We start from the raw sequence: 14,437 nt of genomic DNA, 5'->3' as shown, positions 1-14,437 counted from the left end.
TTAATGTTGTCTGTCCTTCATTTACAATTTCAATACTGCTCTCTTTTTAATACTCAATTACAGTGGCACCTTGTTGGAGTGACCATTGCATAATTCTGTTACAAAAGAGTTTACTGTGGTTAAAAAAAAGTATCAGCCTAAACCTAGACTTTGTAACATTACCTCCATTTTATCTCTTGCATCCTGCTGGGCATCTCTTAATTGTCTGGATTTTTCTCCACTAGTCTCTCGCTTAGCTGACAGCTGAAAAGAGAAACAAACTATGATTCCTAACACAATTTGTATTTAATATCCAAAACATTTAGGGAAGGTTTTTTAATGTCTGCTATGTCATTTAAGTTCTTACAAAAGTTTCATGGTTTACATTAAGTCTTTAGTTTTATGCAATATTAAAAACAAAATTTTATACAAAATGTTTAGCAATATTAACGATAAAATAGGAAACTTATCAGTGCCTTTCATCTCATCTTGGTCAGGCTGGCACCACATCACCTATTTATATTTCAGACACATCTATAGAAGCACACGAATCCGGGCAATATTTTTAAGTAATCAAAAGAAAATTTCTAATTTATTAAGATCTTTAAAATTTAGATTTCATTTTTTAAAAGCATTGAAAATTATTCAAAATATAAATGCAGCATGATTTTAACATTCACAAATGAAAAATAAGATTTTAAGTAACAAAAGTCAATTATTTTACCTCATCAAGTTTAGCACGAGTCTCATTAAGTTCCTGATTGTAAATGGTATATTCAAGAGCTCGTCTCATTTTATCCCACTTTTGATATTGAGCTAGTTCTTCCTTTTCTTCCTCTAAAGTATGTAATCGCTCTTCAATATATTTTAATAACTCATTAATTTTTTCCCGTTTGCCCTCTTTAAGAAAAAAAAGAAAAGGAGGGAGCTAAATACAATTTTCATATCATAAAATCACTTCTAAAATACCTAAGAGTTGAACTTAAGAACTATAGCATTATTTCTGAGTTAATGAACCCTAGCACAACACATAGAAAACACTATACTGCAAAGGACACAATGTGAAAACAACACAGAACATCACAGGCTTAGAGAATGATGATGGTAGCTCTGTATGTCCAGCAAGTGCAGACCACATACATAACCTCTCCAATAGACTTTAGAGAGGAAATCTAGATAATGTTCAAAGAACTCAAATGAACCATGGAACAAACCAAACAACCACAAATAAGAATCAAGAGGATATGAATGTAGAAATGAGAAATCTTCAAACTAAAATAACAGAACTAAAAAGCTTTGTAGGCGAAATGAAAACCTCATTGGAAAGCCTCTCCAACAGAGTAACAATGGTTGAAGACAGAATCAGTGAACTGGAAGATGAGATGCGTAACAATCCACATAACAGAAGAAATTGGGAAAGAACAAATGATCAGACAATGGAAAAAAATCCTCAAAGAATGTGACTGGACAACAAAGAAGTCTTTAATAAACTCAACAGAAACATTGAGAATTACTGGAGTCCCAGAGACCCAGAAAGAAAATCTCCATGAAAAATCAACAGTCACGGACATCATTGCAGAGAAACTCCCAGAGCTAAAGAGTGCATGCAACCAAATTCTGCATGCCCAAAGAATATCAGCCAAAAGAGATCCAAAGAAAATCACCCCAACACACATCCAAGTCACAATGATGAATACCACAGACAGAGATAGAATATTGAAGGAAGCAAGATCAAAAAGGAAAGTACATACAAAGGAGCATATTCCTTAGAGACTTATAGCAGATTGTCTTAAGCAACCCTCAAGGCCCAAAGGCATGACAAGGAGCTGAAGCGGTGGAGCAAGTGGTAAGGCTTCTGCCTTGCCCATGCTAGCCTAGGACGAACTGAACTGCGGTTAGATCCCCTGGCGTCCCATATGGTCCCCCAAGCCAGGAGCTATTTCTGAGCGCATAGCCAGGAGTAAACCCTGAGCATCACCAGGTGTGCCCCCGCCCAAAAAAAAAAAAGCAAAAACAAAAACAAAGGCAGTGACAAAACTCAACTAAATGGATGCTTCACCAAGAGTACTTTATCCAGCCAGATTTTCATTGAGGTTTGAAGGAAGGATATACAGCAGGGGTCCTCAAACTTTTTAAACAGGGGGCCAGTTCACTGTCCCTCAGACCATTGGAGGGTCTGACTATAGTAAAAACAAAACTTATGAACGAATTCTTATGCACACTGCATATATCTTATTTTGCAATGAAGAAACAAAACAGATACAAATACAATATGTGGCCCATGGACCATAGTTTGAGGACCACTGATATACAGCTTCACAGAAAAACAACACTTCAGAAACTTTACAGACTTAAAACCAACCTTAAAAGATGAACTGAAAGGTCTACTTGATAGACAAGACAGACCAACAGACACACTAAACTCCTACAAAAAGATGACACTAAATACCAAGACAATTATCTTTCTCAACATCAATGGACTGAAACATATCTGAATAGTCAGAACAAATATAGATTCAAAGCCAAAGGTTGGAGAACAATCACTGAAGCAAGCAACACCCTTAAAAAGCCTGGTGTGGGGCCAGAGTGGTGGTGCAAGTAGTAAGGTGTTTGATTTGCAGGCAATCCTCCAGTGTCCCATATGGTCCCCCAAGCCAGGGGTGATTTCTGAGCACATAGCCAGAAGTAACCCCTGAGCGGCACCCATGGTCCAAAATCAAAAACAAGGGCCAGCTGGTGGCGCTAGAGGTAAGGTGTCCGCGGTTCGATCCCTGACATCCCATATGGTCCCCCAAGCCAGGAGTGACTTCTGAGCGCAAAACAAAACAAAATTAAAAACAAAACAAAACAAAACAAAAAGCCTGATGTGGCCATACTAACATCAGATGACACAGGCTTTAGACTTAAAAAGGTTATTAGGAGGGGCCAGAGATAGAATGGAGGTAGAGCGTTTGCCTTGCATGCAGAAGGAAGGTGGTTCGAATCCCGGCACCCCATATGGTCCCCCAAGCCTGTCAGGAGCAATTTCTGAGCATAGAGTCAGGAGGAACCTCTGAGTATTGCCGGGTGTGACCCAAAAACCAAAAACAAAAGACATCCTGGGGCCAGAGATATAGCACAGCGGTGGGGATTTTGCCTTGCACGCAGCCAATCCAGGACGGACAGTGGTTCGAATCCTGGCATCCCATATGGTCCCCCAAGCCTGCCAGGAACGATTTCTGAGCCAGGAGTAAGTAAACCCCTGAATGCTGCTGGGTGTGACCCAAAACAAAACAAAACAAAAGGTTATAAGGAACAGCGATGATCATTTTTTATTAATCAAGGAATATGTGCAACTGGAAGAACTCACACTCCTAAACATATATGCACCCAATGAGGGACCAGAAACATATTTCAAACAATTGCTGACAAATTTGAAGAAAGAATCAATAGCAACACAATAATAGTAGACTTCAACATCACTTTGCCACCTCTTAATCAGTCAATCAGGCTAAAAACTAACAAGAAGATACTGGCTCTGAAGAAAGAAATGGAAGAGAGCAGTTTAACAGATTATATATATATATGGCTCTCCATCCCCATAAAACTGAGATACATTCTTCTGCAATGAACACAGGTCATTCTCGAGGATAGAACACATGCTAACCCATAAAACATATCTTCTATAAAATCAAGAAAATAGAAATTGTACGAACTACCTTCTCAGAACATAATGCACTGAAATTAGAAGTGAAACAGACACAAGAAAAACATTAACGCATGGCACTGTTTGTGAAAGGGGGTGTACATTCTATGACTGAAACCCAACTAAGAACATGTTTGTAACCATGGTGCTTACATAAAATTATCATTAACATCTACAAAAAAAAGAACTATAGCATTATTTCTTTGGGGATCAGAAAGGGACAGGAGTTTGCCTTGCACTATTTTAACATATGTTCTAGGGTCTTTTGCTCACTTTCTTTTAAAAGTAATGTGCAGAGCTGGAGTAAATGTACAACAATAAAAGCTCTATTAATCATATTGGTGGCACTGATTCTTTATTTTTTTGGGGGGAGTCACATCCGGCAGCGCTCAGGGGTTACTCCTGGCTCTATGCTCAGAAGTCGTTCCTGACAGACTCAGGGGACCATATGGGATGCCAGGATTCAAACCACCAACCTTCTGCATGCAAGGCAAATGCTTTACCTCCATGCTATCTCTCCGGCCCCCTGGTGGCACTGATTCTTAATTTTTATTATTATCCCATCTGCAACATATTGAATGCTCCTCTACTCTGATCAACTATAATAATAAAAAAAAAGCTATGATCAAAAAAGAGCTTACAGAAGAGGAAGCTTTTATTTTATTTTTTTTTCACGATAAAAAAATACGTGAAAAATGACGTAGAGGAAGCTTTTATTTTCACGATAAAAAAATACGTGAAAAATGATGTATGTAGAGGAAGCTTTTATTTATTTTTTTCACGATAAAAAAATACGTGAAAAATGATGTAGGGGTTCCATAGTAAGTATACTAGTAGAAATTCAAAGAACCCAATGTTAACTGATATTTCAACAAATACTATTTTAAGGAACACATCAGAATTAGCTATTTTCACCAGCAATAAGAAGGGTACTCAAGCACAGAAGAGCTGACCTACAAAAGTACTACTATCTCACAGTAGTAGCTCTTCTTTTCAAATTTCAAAATTCAAATCAGTTATCGAAGATGCCAAACCTTAATTAACTTAAACTACTTTTCTTACCATCCGTGAATTGCCACACAATGTACTCCTGACAGATACAACTTCAACTATCATAATACAATGAAAATTAATTCACAACAAAAATATTAATACAGAATGATCTTACCTGTTTCCTTCATTAAAGAGATGCTCTCTTCTTTTCGCTCATCATATACTCTAGTACCAGCTACTTCTCTTAATAGCTTTAGTCTCTGTGAATCTGGTGCTGTTGCCATTTGGTTGATCTACAATTTTTAGAAAGTTAACATAAAACTGAATTTTCTTTTTGAGCCACCAGTCAATAATAAGGAGTTCCTCCTGGCTCTGGACTCAGGAAGTATACCTCACAGTGTGTGAAGGGCTATATGGTAAGCCAGGAATCGAACCCAGGCTGGCTATGTTCATGGCAAGAACCCTTCCCACAGTACAATCTCTCTGGCCCCAACTCAGGATTGTTCTTTAATAACTCTCTGGTTTTTCTTTATTTTCCTTGGGTCCTCCCTAAGTGGTCTGTTTGGGTGACCTCTGTAGCTCTATCAATTGGTGCTTAGAGGATCATGCTAGGGATTGAACCCACAGCCTGGTACATGCCAGGAATGTTTACCATCCCTTTGAGATATTTGTCTGGTTTTAAAAATTCTTACATTAGACTATATTTATATGACTGCTTTTTAGCAGAGCATGAATTCATGAAATGTATTCTCCAAGTTTATTTTTATTCTAATGCTATTAATTTCTACCTATATATTGAAAAAAATTCTTTCCACATGCCTATTTTCTTGACTTACCTGAACTTTAAACACATAAAAATCCAAGAGGCCAGAGTGATACTATAGCAAGGCATTTTATGATTAAGTCTAATTTATGATTCTGACTCTTTATAAATTACTATCAAAGTAATTATAACTGCCACTACTTTCTTAGCCAATACAATATATAAGCCAAAAAAAAAAAAAATCACACAAAACCCTCGAAAATCTCATTTTAAAATGTATAAGAAATACACATCAAAGGTGAGAATTCCTGAATTTACTGACTTGCATGTATTAGGCTCTGGGTTTGATTCCCAGAACTACCAAAATCAAACAGAAAATACACAATGCAGATTGGTACAACCTAAGTGCTGGGCAACTTTATAGCATAAGAATGAATTTCACATACTTATGTTTATATATGTTTATAATCATGTACCCCATATTGTACCCCTGAATGCAGAACCAGAAGAAAGTCCAGAACCAGGAATAAGCCCTATGGATCATCACTAAGTGTGGATCCCTCTCCCAAGAAATCAAACTATATTCTTCTGAGTCACCAAATTCTAACTTTCCAGCATGTACCCTAAAAAAATATATTGTGAAATTAAATGGGTATTCTAAAAGTTTCCCCCTTGCAGACACACACACACACACACACACACACACACACACACACAATATGATGGAACCCCCCCCAACATTAGTAAGTTAAGTTCTATGAAGGAGGAAATAACAATCTATTAACAACTATAAATATAAACCATTTAAGGGATGTAGCATGGTGGATGAAAACTTTCTTCTGATAATAATGTAAACATTTTAATTGTGAAATACTTAAGTAAAAAGTATTAATTTTAGAAATTATTTTCAGGGACCAGTGTCATATTACAGTGGATAGAGTGATTGCTTTGCACATGGCTGACTTGAGTGTGAGCATTTCTGGGGGTGACCCTCCACCAAAAACCATTTTTCAAATGCAATTTCCTTAGACATTATAATATTCAAGTATGCCTACAATATGATTTTCTTAACGTCCACAAACCAAAAACTACCCCCAGCACAGTAATATATGTTAGGAACACATACATTAAAAAGGCCAGCCTTGCAAGACTGAGGACATGGTCAACCTTCATATGGGATGAACGTGCTCTGGCAAGTAATGTCTAAGACCCTCAGTACCACATCAAACCACCATCAGCATCTAATGCTCAAGACCCTCAGGGGAAGAAAAACACCCTATTAAAAAGAAGATAAGGGACCAAAGTGATAGCACAACAAGTGGAGCATTTGACTTGCACATGGCCAACCAGGGTTCAATCCCCAGCATTCCATATGGTCCCAGAGTCTGCCAGGAGTGATTTCTGAGCTAATGACTAAGTGCCACCAGATGTGGCCCAAAAACAAAAAAAAAGGAAGATAAAATTTTACCTTTCCTTGTTTAACAATATAATAAGGATTACTTCTAGAAAAACCAGCACTTTCGAGGAGGTTCATCACATCATTTTTCCTGTTGATAAACATTGAAAAATTCTTTAGATCCAGTAATTAAACTATAAACAAAAAAAGATTAACTCCTTGGGTTAAGTAGCATGATGGTTATTGAACCATCTAATATTCAATTTCTTGATTCTGTATTTTTTTCAAACTGATTTATTGAAAATGAATCAAATATACTTCAACATGGAATTATTTATACTCTTTAGTAAAGAAATGAAAATACAAAGAAAATGCTTACGTGACCATTTTCTTATCCAAGAAATATTGGTCCTTTTTGGCACCAATAACTCTTCGAAGTGAAACTTCTTCTTTATCAATCTAAAAAATGGAAAAGTGAAGTTAATTTAACAAAGTATTTTGTGTTTGTTGGTTTGTTTTGGGCCACCCTTGGCAGCACTCAGCATTTACTCCTGGCTCTATGCTCAGAAATCACTCCAGAAAGGATCAGGGGACCATATGGGATGCTGGGAATGGAACTCGGATCTGTCCTGGGTCGGCCATGTGCAAGGCAAATGCCCTACTGCTATGCTATCTCTCCAGCCCAACAATAAATTATCTTTTAGTCGTCATTTTAGAGTCCCAAACTTAAAAATTATTTTAAAATGATAATGGTCCATGAAAGACAGATACTCAATCCTTATAACAAGATTCCATTTTCACAGTAGCCTACTAATCTATTTGCTTAGCAGAATGTTCTATTTCAAGAGAGAATATGTATACAGCTATAAGAAAAGATGAAATCCTGCATTTCCCTACAACATGGATAAAACTAGAGCTTTCATCTAAGCAAAGCTGAATCAGAATGAGAATGACAAATATTGGGACAATCAAACTCATATGTGGAATATAAAGAAATAAAGCAGGGCCTGGAGAGATAGCACAGCGGCGTTTGCCTTGCAAGCAGCCGATCCAGGACCAAAGGTGGTTGGTTCAAATCCCGGTGTCCCATATGGTCCCCCGTGCCTGCCAGGAGCTATTTCTGAGCAGACAGCCAGGAGTAACCCCTGAGCACCGCCGGGTGTGACCCAAAAACCAAAAACCAAAAAAAAAAAAGAAGAAATAAAGCAAAGGAGATGATAGCTAATGAAAACCAACATTTAGATACTGCCAACACAAAGAAGCTGGATGAAACAATGGGTGAGTGTAGGACAAGGATTATATGAGTTTGATGCAAAGAGGGAGTGAAGAAGGAAAAAAGGAAGGAAGTAAAACAGCAGTGGAGAAATATTGAACTAGGAGGTGAAGTGAGGCAGTAACAACGTAAGACTGAAACTTTAATACTACTGAAAATGATACTTCAATAAAAAAAATTGGGGGAACAAAAAGGAAAGTAGGTAAACTAAAATTATGAAAGCTTAAGTAAAACTACACAAACATTTCATTTCAAAGCATGAAAAAACAGTTGTGATGAATATAATTCTAAACGTTAACAATGAAAAAGTTACTCACAGGCAACCTATTGTCCGAATTGTCAAAAATAATCTCCACAAAAGCAGAAATAACACGAGGACCAGTACCCTCCTAAAATATGAGAAAAATCAGTGGTGTTTTTATATTCTTTTTTAAAGCTTTGTAGTTTAGCCTGATTCATAAGAGAGAAAAATTCCTATCAAGTAGTATATATTCCTCTTAGCTAAACAACAGACACTTGAATTAGGATAACTATGCTACTTATCAAGAAAATGGCTTTCTAGTCTGAATAAAAATTGAAAATCATGCAAGGGATGACAGTTTAATGTATTTAAGTCTTGTTTTGCATGCAAATCCCTTTATTAAAATGCAAGATCCTACTAATTATTCCATTTATTAACATCTAAAATACTGAGGCTTTTACTTAATAAAAAGAAAGGAATCATAATTATTGAAACTTTTAACAGTTGAGATGTTCTATATAATCTTGATCTATGAAAATGTGCATTAATATACAGTACATTTCAGCCATTTTAAAACCTTGCACGTATATAGAATGTCTAAGTAGTTTCCAGATTCTAGAATGTCATGTGGAAAATCAACACAATAAAGAATGACTGATTAACAATCAAAAGAGATTACTAAAAATTTTTCATAAGAAATCATTACAGGGCTAAAAACTAAAATTTAGAAGAGGAAAAATGTGAGAAACTATTTCAATCCAGCAGGGGTGGCGAACACACGGCTCCCGGCCAAAATGAATGCAGCTCTTTGCTTCTTCTCATTATTTTGTATACTGTGGCTCTTTGCCAAGTTTGGATTTCGTTCTGCTGCTTCTGAGGAGGGACCTCTGAGGAGAGATCTCTGAGCTCGGAGTCCCGCCCCCAGGCTGCGTCCTCCCGTCTCCCATCCCTCGGAAACAACTGCACGGGCCAGCGTGTGGCACATTTTGGGTCACATCTGGCCATTAGTTCTTAGTGTGGAGGACGCAGCACACCCTCACCATCACTGCAGGATTTTGACCCTCACTCAAAATGGCAAAATGCTATAGGTGTTTAATAGATTATTGTTAAAATTATATGCTTTTGTGGGAGTGTTTGTCTGTTTTGGCAGGTCATTGCGTGGTGTGGCTCTCTGACTCTCACAGTTTAAAATTTTAGCTTTGGTCGAACTTGTTCGCCACCCCTGCAATACAGAGAAAAGTCACTTGCTGTTGTTAAAATAAACTACAATTCATATTCAAACCAGTGAGTAAGTTGCATTTTATTATAATCTTTAATAATCTATCCTAAAATGACTTATTTAATAAAAAACTACAAATATATGCTTTCAATTACAATATGATTTTCAAAGGTTAAAAGTAACATTCTATATGCTTTCATTTGTAATGGCTATGCTTTCGATTTTGATTTCTGGTTCTGAATTTCAAAGTTCCAATTCCCAATGTCAAACACCTTCGGCAAACCTACCACCAGAATATTATCAAATCAGAGGCTTAATAATTTATGTGGAATTCAGATTCTCTATGGAAAAATCCTATGGTCTTAAAAATTCAGCCTTTATCTAGCAATAGGCCTAATTCATAGCTGGGTAACAACAATAAGAGATAAGACATTTCATGTTTACAAAGGATCTAAAACTTGAACTGACGGTTCTTACTCACGTGCAACAAAGCCAATCTCTGTTCTGGTCGAAGATGACTAAACTCATCACTGAGAACAAACTGAATTGCTAGAATTATAAAAAACATTACTATTAGGAATCTAATACAGGATTTAGATCTTGCTCCTAATTTTCCATGCCTCCTAAATATATCCAGGTAATCAAATAAATAAAGCAGATTACCTATCGCATACAGACCAAATAAAAGCAGAAAATGTAACCTAACTTTTTTGTTTTGTTTTGTTTTTTTGTTTTTGGGTCACACCCAGCAGCACTCAGGGGTTATTCCTGGCTGCACACTCAGAAATCGCTCCTGGCAGGCTCGGGGGTCCATATGGGATGCCAGAATTCGAACCAATGACCTTCTGCATGAAAGGTAAATACCTCCATACTATCTCTCCGGCCCCTAATCTAACTTTTTAATTAAAATCTTCTGTGGCAGAGCAATTTACAATACTGTTAATGATGAGGTCTCAAGCATATGTTTCAACACCACTTTTCCCTCCACCATTCTCAGCCACAGCAAGCCTCCCTCCACCTTCTTCTGCCAAGGTAAACTCAGTTTTGCAGAACAATTCTCAAGTCGCCTTTGGCCATTACTGTTTCTTTATATCCCTTATCCCACATCTGAGAAAGATGAGATCATTCTGTTTCTGTCCCTGTCCTTCTGACTTCACTCAACATGATACCATCTAGTTCTACACACAGCTATACTCAGCTAGGAAATAATAACATTAAGGAAAATACTAAGACATTTTCGAGGGCACCAGAGACAGCTCAAGGAGCTAAAGAGCATACTTTGTGAGCAGGAGGCAGTTTTCTATCAGAGCACCACATACACATGAGCACTGCTAGATAAGCCCTCCCCCCCAATGTAATGGAAGCACTGAAGGAAAGAAAACACTAAATTATACAAACACAAAATGAACTAAGGCCTACCTCTTCATCAGTAATACGGCAAATTCACACTGTATTTGCTTTTACCCAGTAAATAAGATAATTAACAAAATAGGAGATACTTATCCAAAACTAACTATCCAAACTAATATATGTGAATATACTATCCAAAACTATCCATTTGGATACTTGGTCAAAACAAAAAGCAGTAAGAAAAACAAGAAAAGATTTGTTTGATTCCTGTCTTGTGCTATGCTGACTACACTGCAAACCATTCCTAAATTTGTACAGCAATGAAATGAACCACCCTGCCCCAGAATTGAATTCTTTATGCAATAGTTCTGTTCCCATAGCACCAAAAAACCTGACGTTCAAAAGGAGTATTACGTGGCAGCAGAGGAAAAGTTGCAGTCTGCATAATCACTTGAGGGATAAATTCAAACTACTCACTCATCCCTGTGCAGAATATGAAACACTCACTTCCAATCCAATTATTCTCTCCCACCATCACCAAACTATAATCATTACCAGGTTATAGAGCACATTTTTAAGCTTGTGAACAAAAAAGGGACAGAACATTTGCTCTTAACTAAATTTCACTTTGCCTCAAGCACTTTTAAGAGATTTAAATTTCTGAGAAAGCCAAACTACTCCTTGGGCAATTCAATATTCTTAAAATGTCCTTTTCATTCTAAAGAAATGGATAACAGAGGCACTGACCTCCTACTCAAGTGTATTGTATCTTCATTCAAAGGATTATTTCAAAATTGAAACTGTCTATAGAGAATGGAAGACCCAAGCAGAGGTCAGGAGGCCCAGGGACCCCAATAGCTATTCTTGGTACTGGGCTAGTGGTTCTGTGCAGTGGTCTGAAGATGTGAGGCTACTCAGGCCCTGTGATGCTGCAAGTAACTGGGTGAACCTGGCTGGTGGGGGTGCTGAGGTCCTCTAGGGCTTCAGTTATCCAGTGATGCTTAGGAAACCATGTGGTCTTGGGAACTGCACTCAGGCCTAGTATTTGCCCTAACCACTGTACTACCTCCCAGATGAGTCTATAAAGTTTTTATACCCCTTGGTCTTTACAAAAATGACAGGCTTATAAAACATTTTTAGAAGATGAAACAAAGGGGCCGGCGTAGTGGCGCTAGAGGTAAGGTGTCTGCCTTACCAGCACTCCCGGCGTCCCATATGGTCCAAGCCAGGAGGGACTTCTGAGCGCATAGCCAGGAGTAACCCCTGAGCGTTACCGGGTGTGGCCCAAAAAAAAAAAAAAAAAAAAAAAGATGATGAAGCAAAGGGGCCAGAGAGATAGTATGGAGATAAGGCGTTTGGCTCGCATGCAGAAGGACAGTGGTTCGAATCCCAGCATCCCATCTGATCCCTCGAGCCTGCCAGGAGCAATTTCTGAGCATAGAGCCAGGAGTAACCCCTGAGCACTGCCAGGTGTGACCCAAAAACAAATTAAAAAAAAATAATAATAATAAAAAAAAAGAAGATGAAACAAAAATACAATTTATTGGACCAGAGCAACTATATAATAGTACCTTACAAGGTTCCCCAAGTTCCACTAGGAAAACCTTGAGCACTGCACTGCAAAATGTCACCCCAACATCCTATATCAAAAGCAGCCTTTTCTAAAGCAATACTATACCACTGCATTCATATAAATTCATTTACAGCCCTTACATGTTACATAACATACCCACTGAAGCTTAAATATATAGGGCAAATATTTCTATTTTCAAATGAAGAGTAATTTGAATGGTTAAGTATTTTGTCCAGTCTTACATGATTCATAACCACTAAATATGGAGCAAAACTTAGTCTAAACCTTTAACACTTTACTACAACTCTGTATAAGGAAGCATTTCTAAGATTTCAAGAGGACATAATCTGAGAAAAACAATTTTTATTAGGATACCTTAGGTTATCGAGACTGCAATATATTTAGAATTTAAAAAAATACCTACCATAAAAAAAATTACTTTTTCCAGATCCATTTCTGCCCACTAGAAAATTTTAGAAAGCACATGTTATTTTGCATTTAAAAGCTAACATTTTGCAAATACCAAGAAACTGCTCCCACATAAGTACTCTAAAATTTATAAAAACAATGTATCAAAGAAACAGTAAACAGCCATAATCAACAAATTAACACAATGTTCTATATACCTCACAAACCTATTTTTAAACTATCTAATTCATTTCCCAAGAGTTTTAACTGCATAAAATAAAGCATTTTAATGATTTACAAACTGATACAATTCTAAAATACTTATTTATATTATAAATAAAATACTCATTTATATTATAAATTATAAACCATTTAAAATTTCAAACTATTCGGGCCCAGAGAGATAGCACAGCGGTGTTTGCCTTGCAAGCAGCCGATCCAGGACCTAAGGTGGTTGGTTCGAATTCCGGTGTCCCATATGGTCCACCGTGCCTGCCAGAAGCTATTTCTGAGCAGATAGCCAGGAGTAACCCCGGAGCACCTCCAGGTGTGGCCCAAAACCACCCCCCCAAAATTCAAACTATTCAAATAGTAAATGTTTTATGATCAATTCTATACATGTACAAAAACTCATAGAATCACAGAGGTATAAAACAATTCAGTCACTTCCCTGCTTTTCTGAAATAAGACAAGATTTTACATAAAAGAAGAGAAAAGAGGGGGAAAGAGTAAGAAGCCTCCCCTAGCATAGAGCGTCTAAGCAGAATTCCTCTTTAAAAAAAAAATCCTCTATGGGACTGGCGAGATAGCATGGAGGTAAGGTGTTTGCCTTCCATGCAAAAAGACGGTGGTTCGAATCCCGGCATCCCATATGGTTCCCTCGTGCCTGCCAGGGGCAATTTCTGAGCTTAGAGCCAGGAGTAACCCTTGAGCGCTGCCGGGTGTGACCCAAAAAAAAGTTTCCTCTAAGTCATTTTTAAAAACCAACTTGGGTGATACACTTGGCCTTGCACACTCAACACTGCTCCAGTCTCCTACACATTTAAGTTAAAGACATATAACTTGAGGCTGTAATGATAGCACAACAGATAAAGTGCTTGCCTAGCATAAGGCTGGCCTGTATTAAATTTCTGGCATCCCATCCCATATGGTTCCAGGAACCCTCCAGGAGTAACCCCTGAGTTTTGGGTTAGGAGTAATGCCTAAGCACAGTTGTATGTGGGCACCCAAAAAACTAAAATAAAAACTTTTTTTTCTTGTTTTTGTTTTTTTTGGGTCACACCCGGCGGTTCTCAGGGGTTACTCCTGGCTGTCTGCTCAGAAATAGCTCCTGGCAGGCACCGTGGACCATATGGGTCACCGGGATTCAAATCAACACCTTTGGTCTTGGATTGGCTGCTTGCAAGGCAAACGCCGCTGTACTATCTCTCCAGGCCCTAAAATAAAAACTTCTAATATTTTTTTCCTGGTCTAGGATTTTCTAGGTGATAAAAATCAGAAGTACTTGTAATTAAATCCCAGAACCACCAAGCTACCTCATGACACACCCAATTCAAG

The 14,437-nt window shown here is 37.7% G+C and overlaps 1 protein-coding gene across 1 annotated transcript in view; it reads right to left on the bottom strand.

Moving 5' to 3' along the window:
* The window catches only part of SMC3 (structural maintenance of chromosomes 3), a 44,518-nt gene that overhangs the window by 27,535 nt on the left and 2,546 nt on the right, over positions 1-14,437 (bottom strand). The window contains exons 3-10 of the mRNA XM_049790589.1: positions 12,897-12,935; positions 10,031-10,098; positions 8,407-8,478; positions 7,196-7,275; positions 6,889-6,967; positions 4,833-4,950; positions 704-879; positions 163-243 (exon numbers count right to left, since the gene is read on the bottom strand). Of these exons, the coding sequence (XP_049646546.1) occupies positions 163-243; positions 704-879; positions 4,833-4,950; positions 6,889-6,967; positions 7,196-7,275; positions 8,407-8,478; positions 10,031-10,098; positions 12,897-12,935 (713 nt within the window). The remainder of the gene's footprint in view (positions 1-162; positions 244-703; positions 880-4,832; positions 4,951-6,888; positions 6,968-7,195; positions 7,276-8,406; positions 8,479-10,030; positions 10,099-12,896; positions 12,936-14,437) is intronic.

This window comes from Suncus etruscus, chromosome 17 (assembly GCF_024139225.1).
Source record: "Suncus etruscus isolate mSunEtr1 chromosome 17, mSunEtr1.pri.cur, whole genome shotgun sequence".
NCBI classification, from domain to species: Eukaryota; Metazoa; Chordata; class Mammalia; order Eulipotyphla; family Soricidae; genus Suncus; species Suncus etruscus.
The sequence above is the reverse complement of the archived record's forward strand: the minus strand, read 5'-3'. Positions and strand labels throughout refer to the sequence as shown.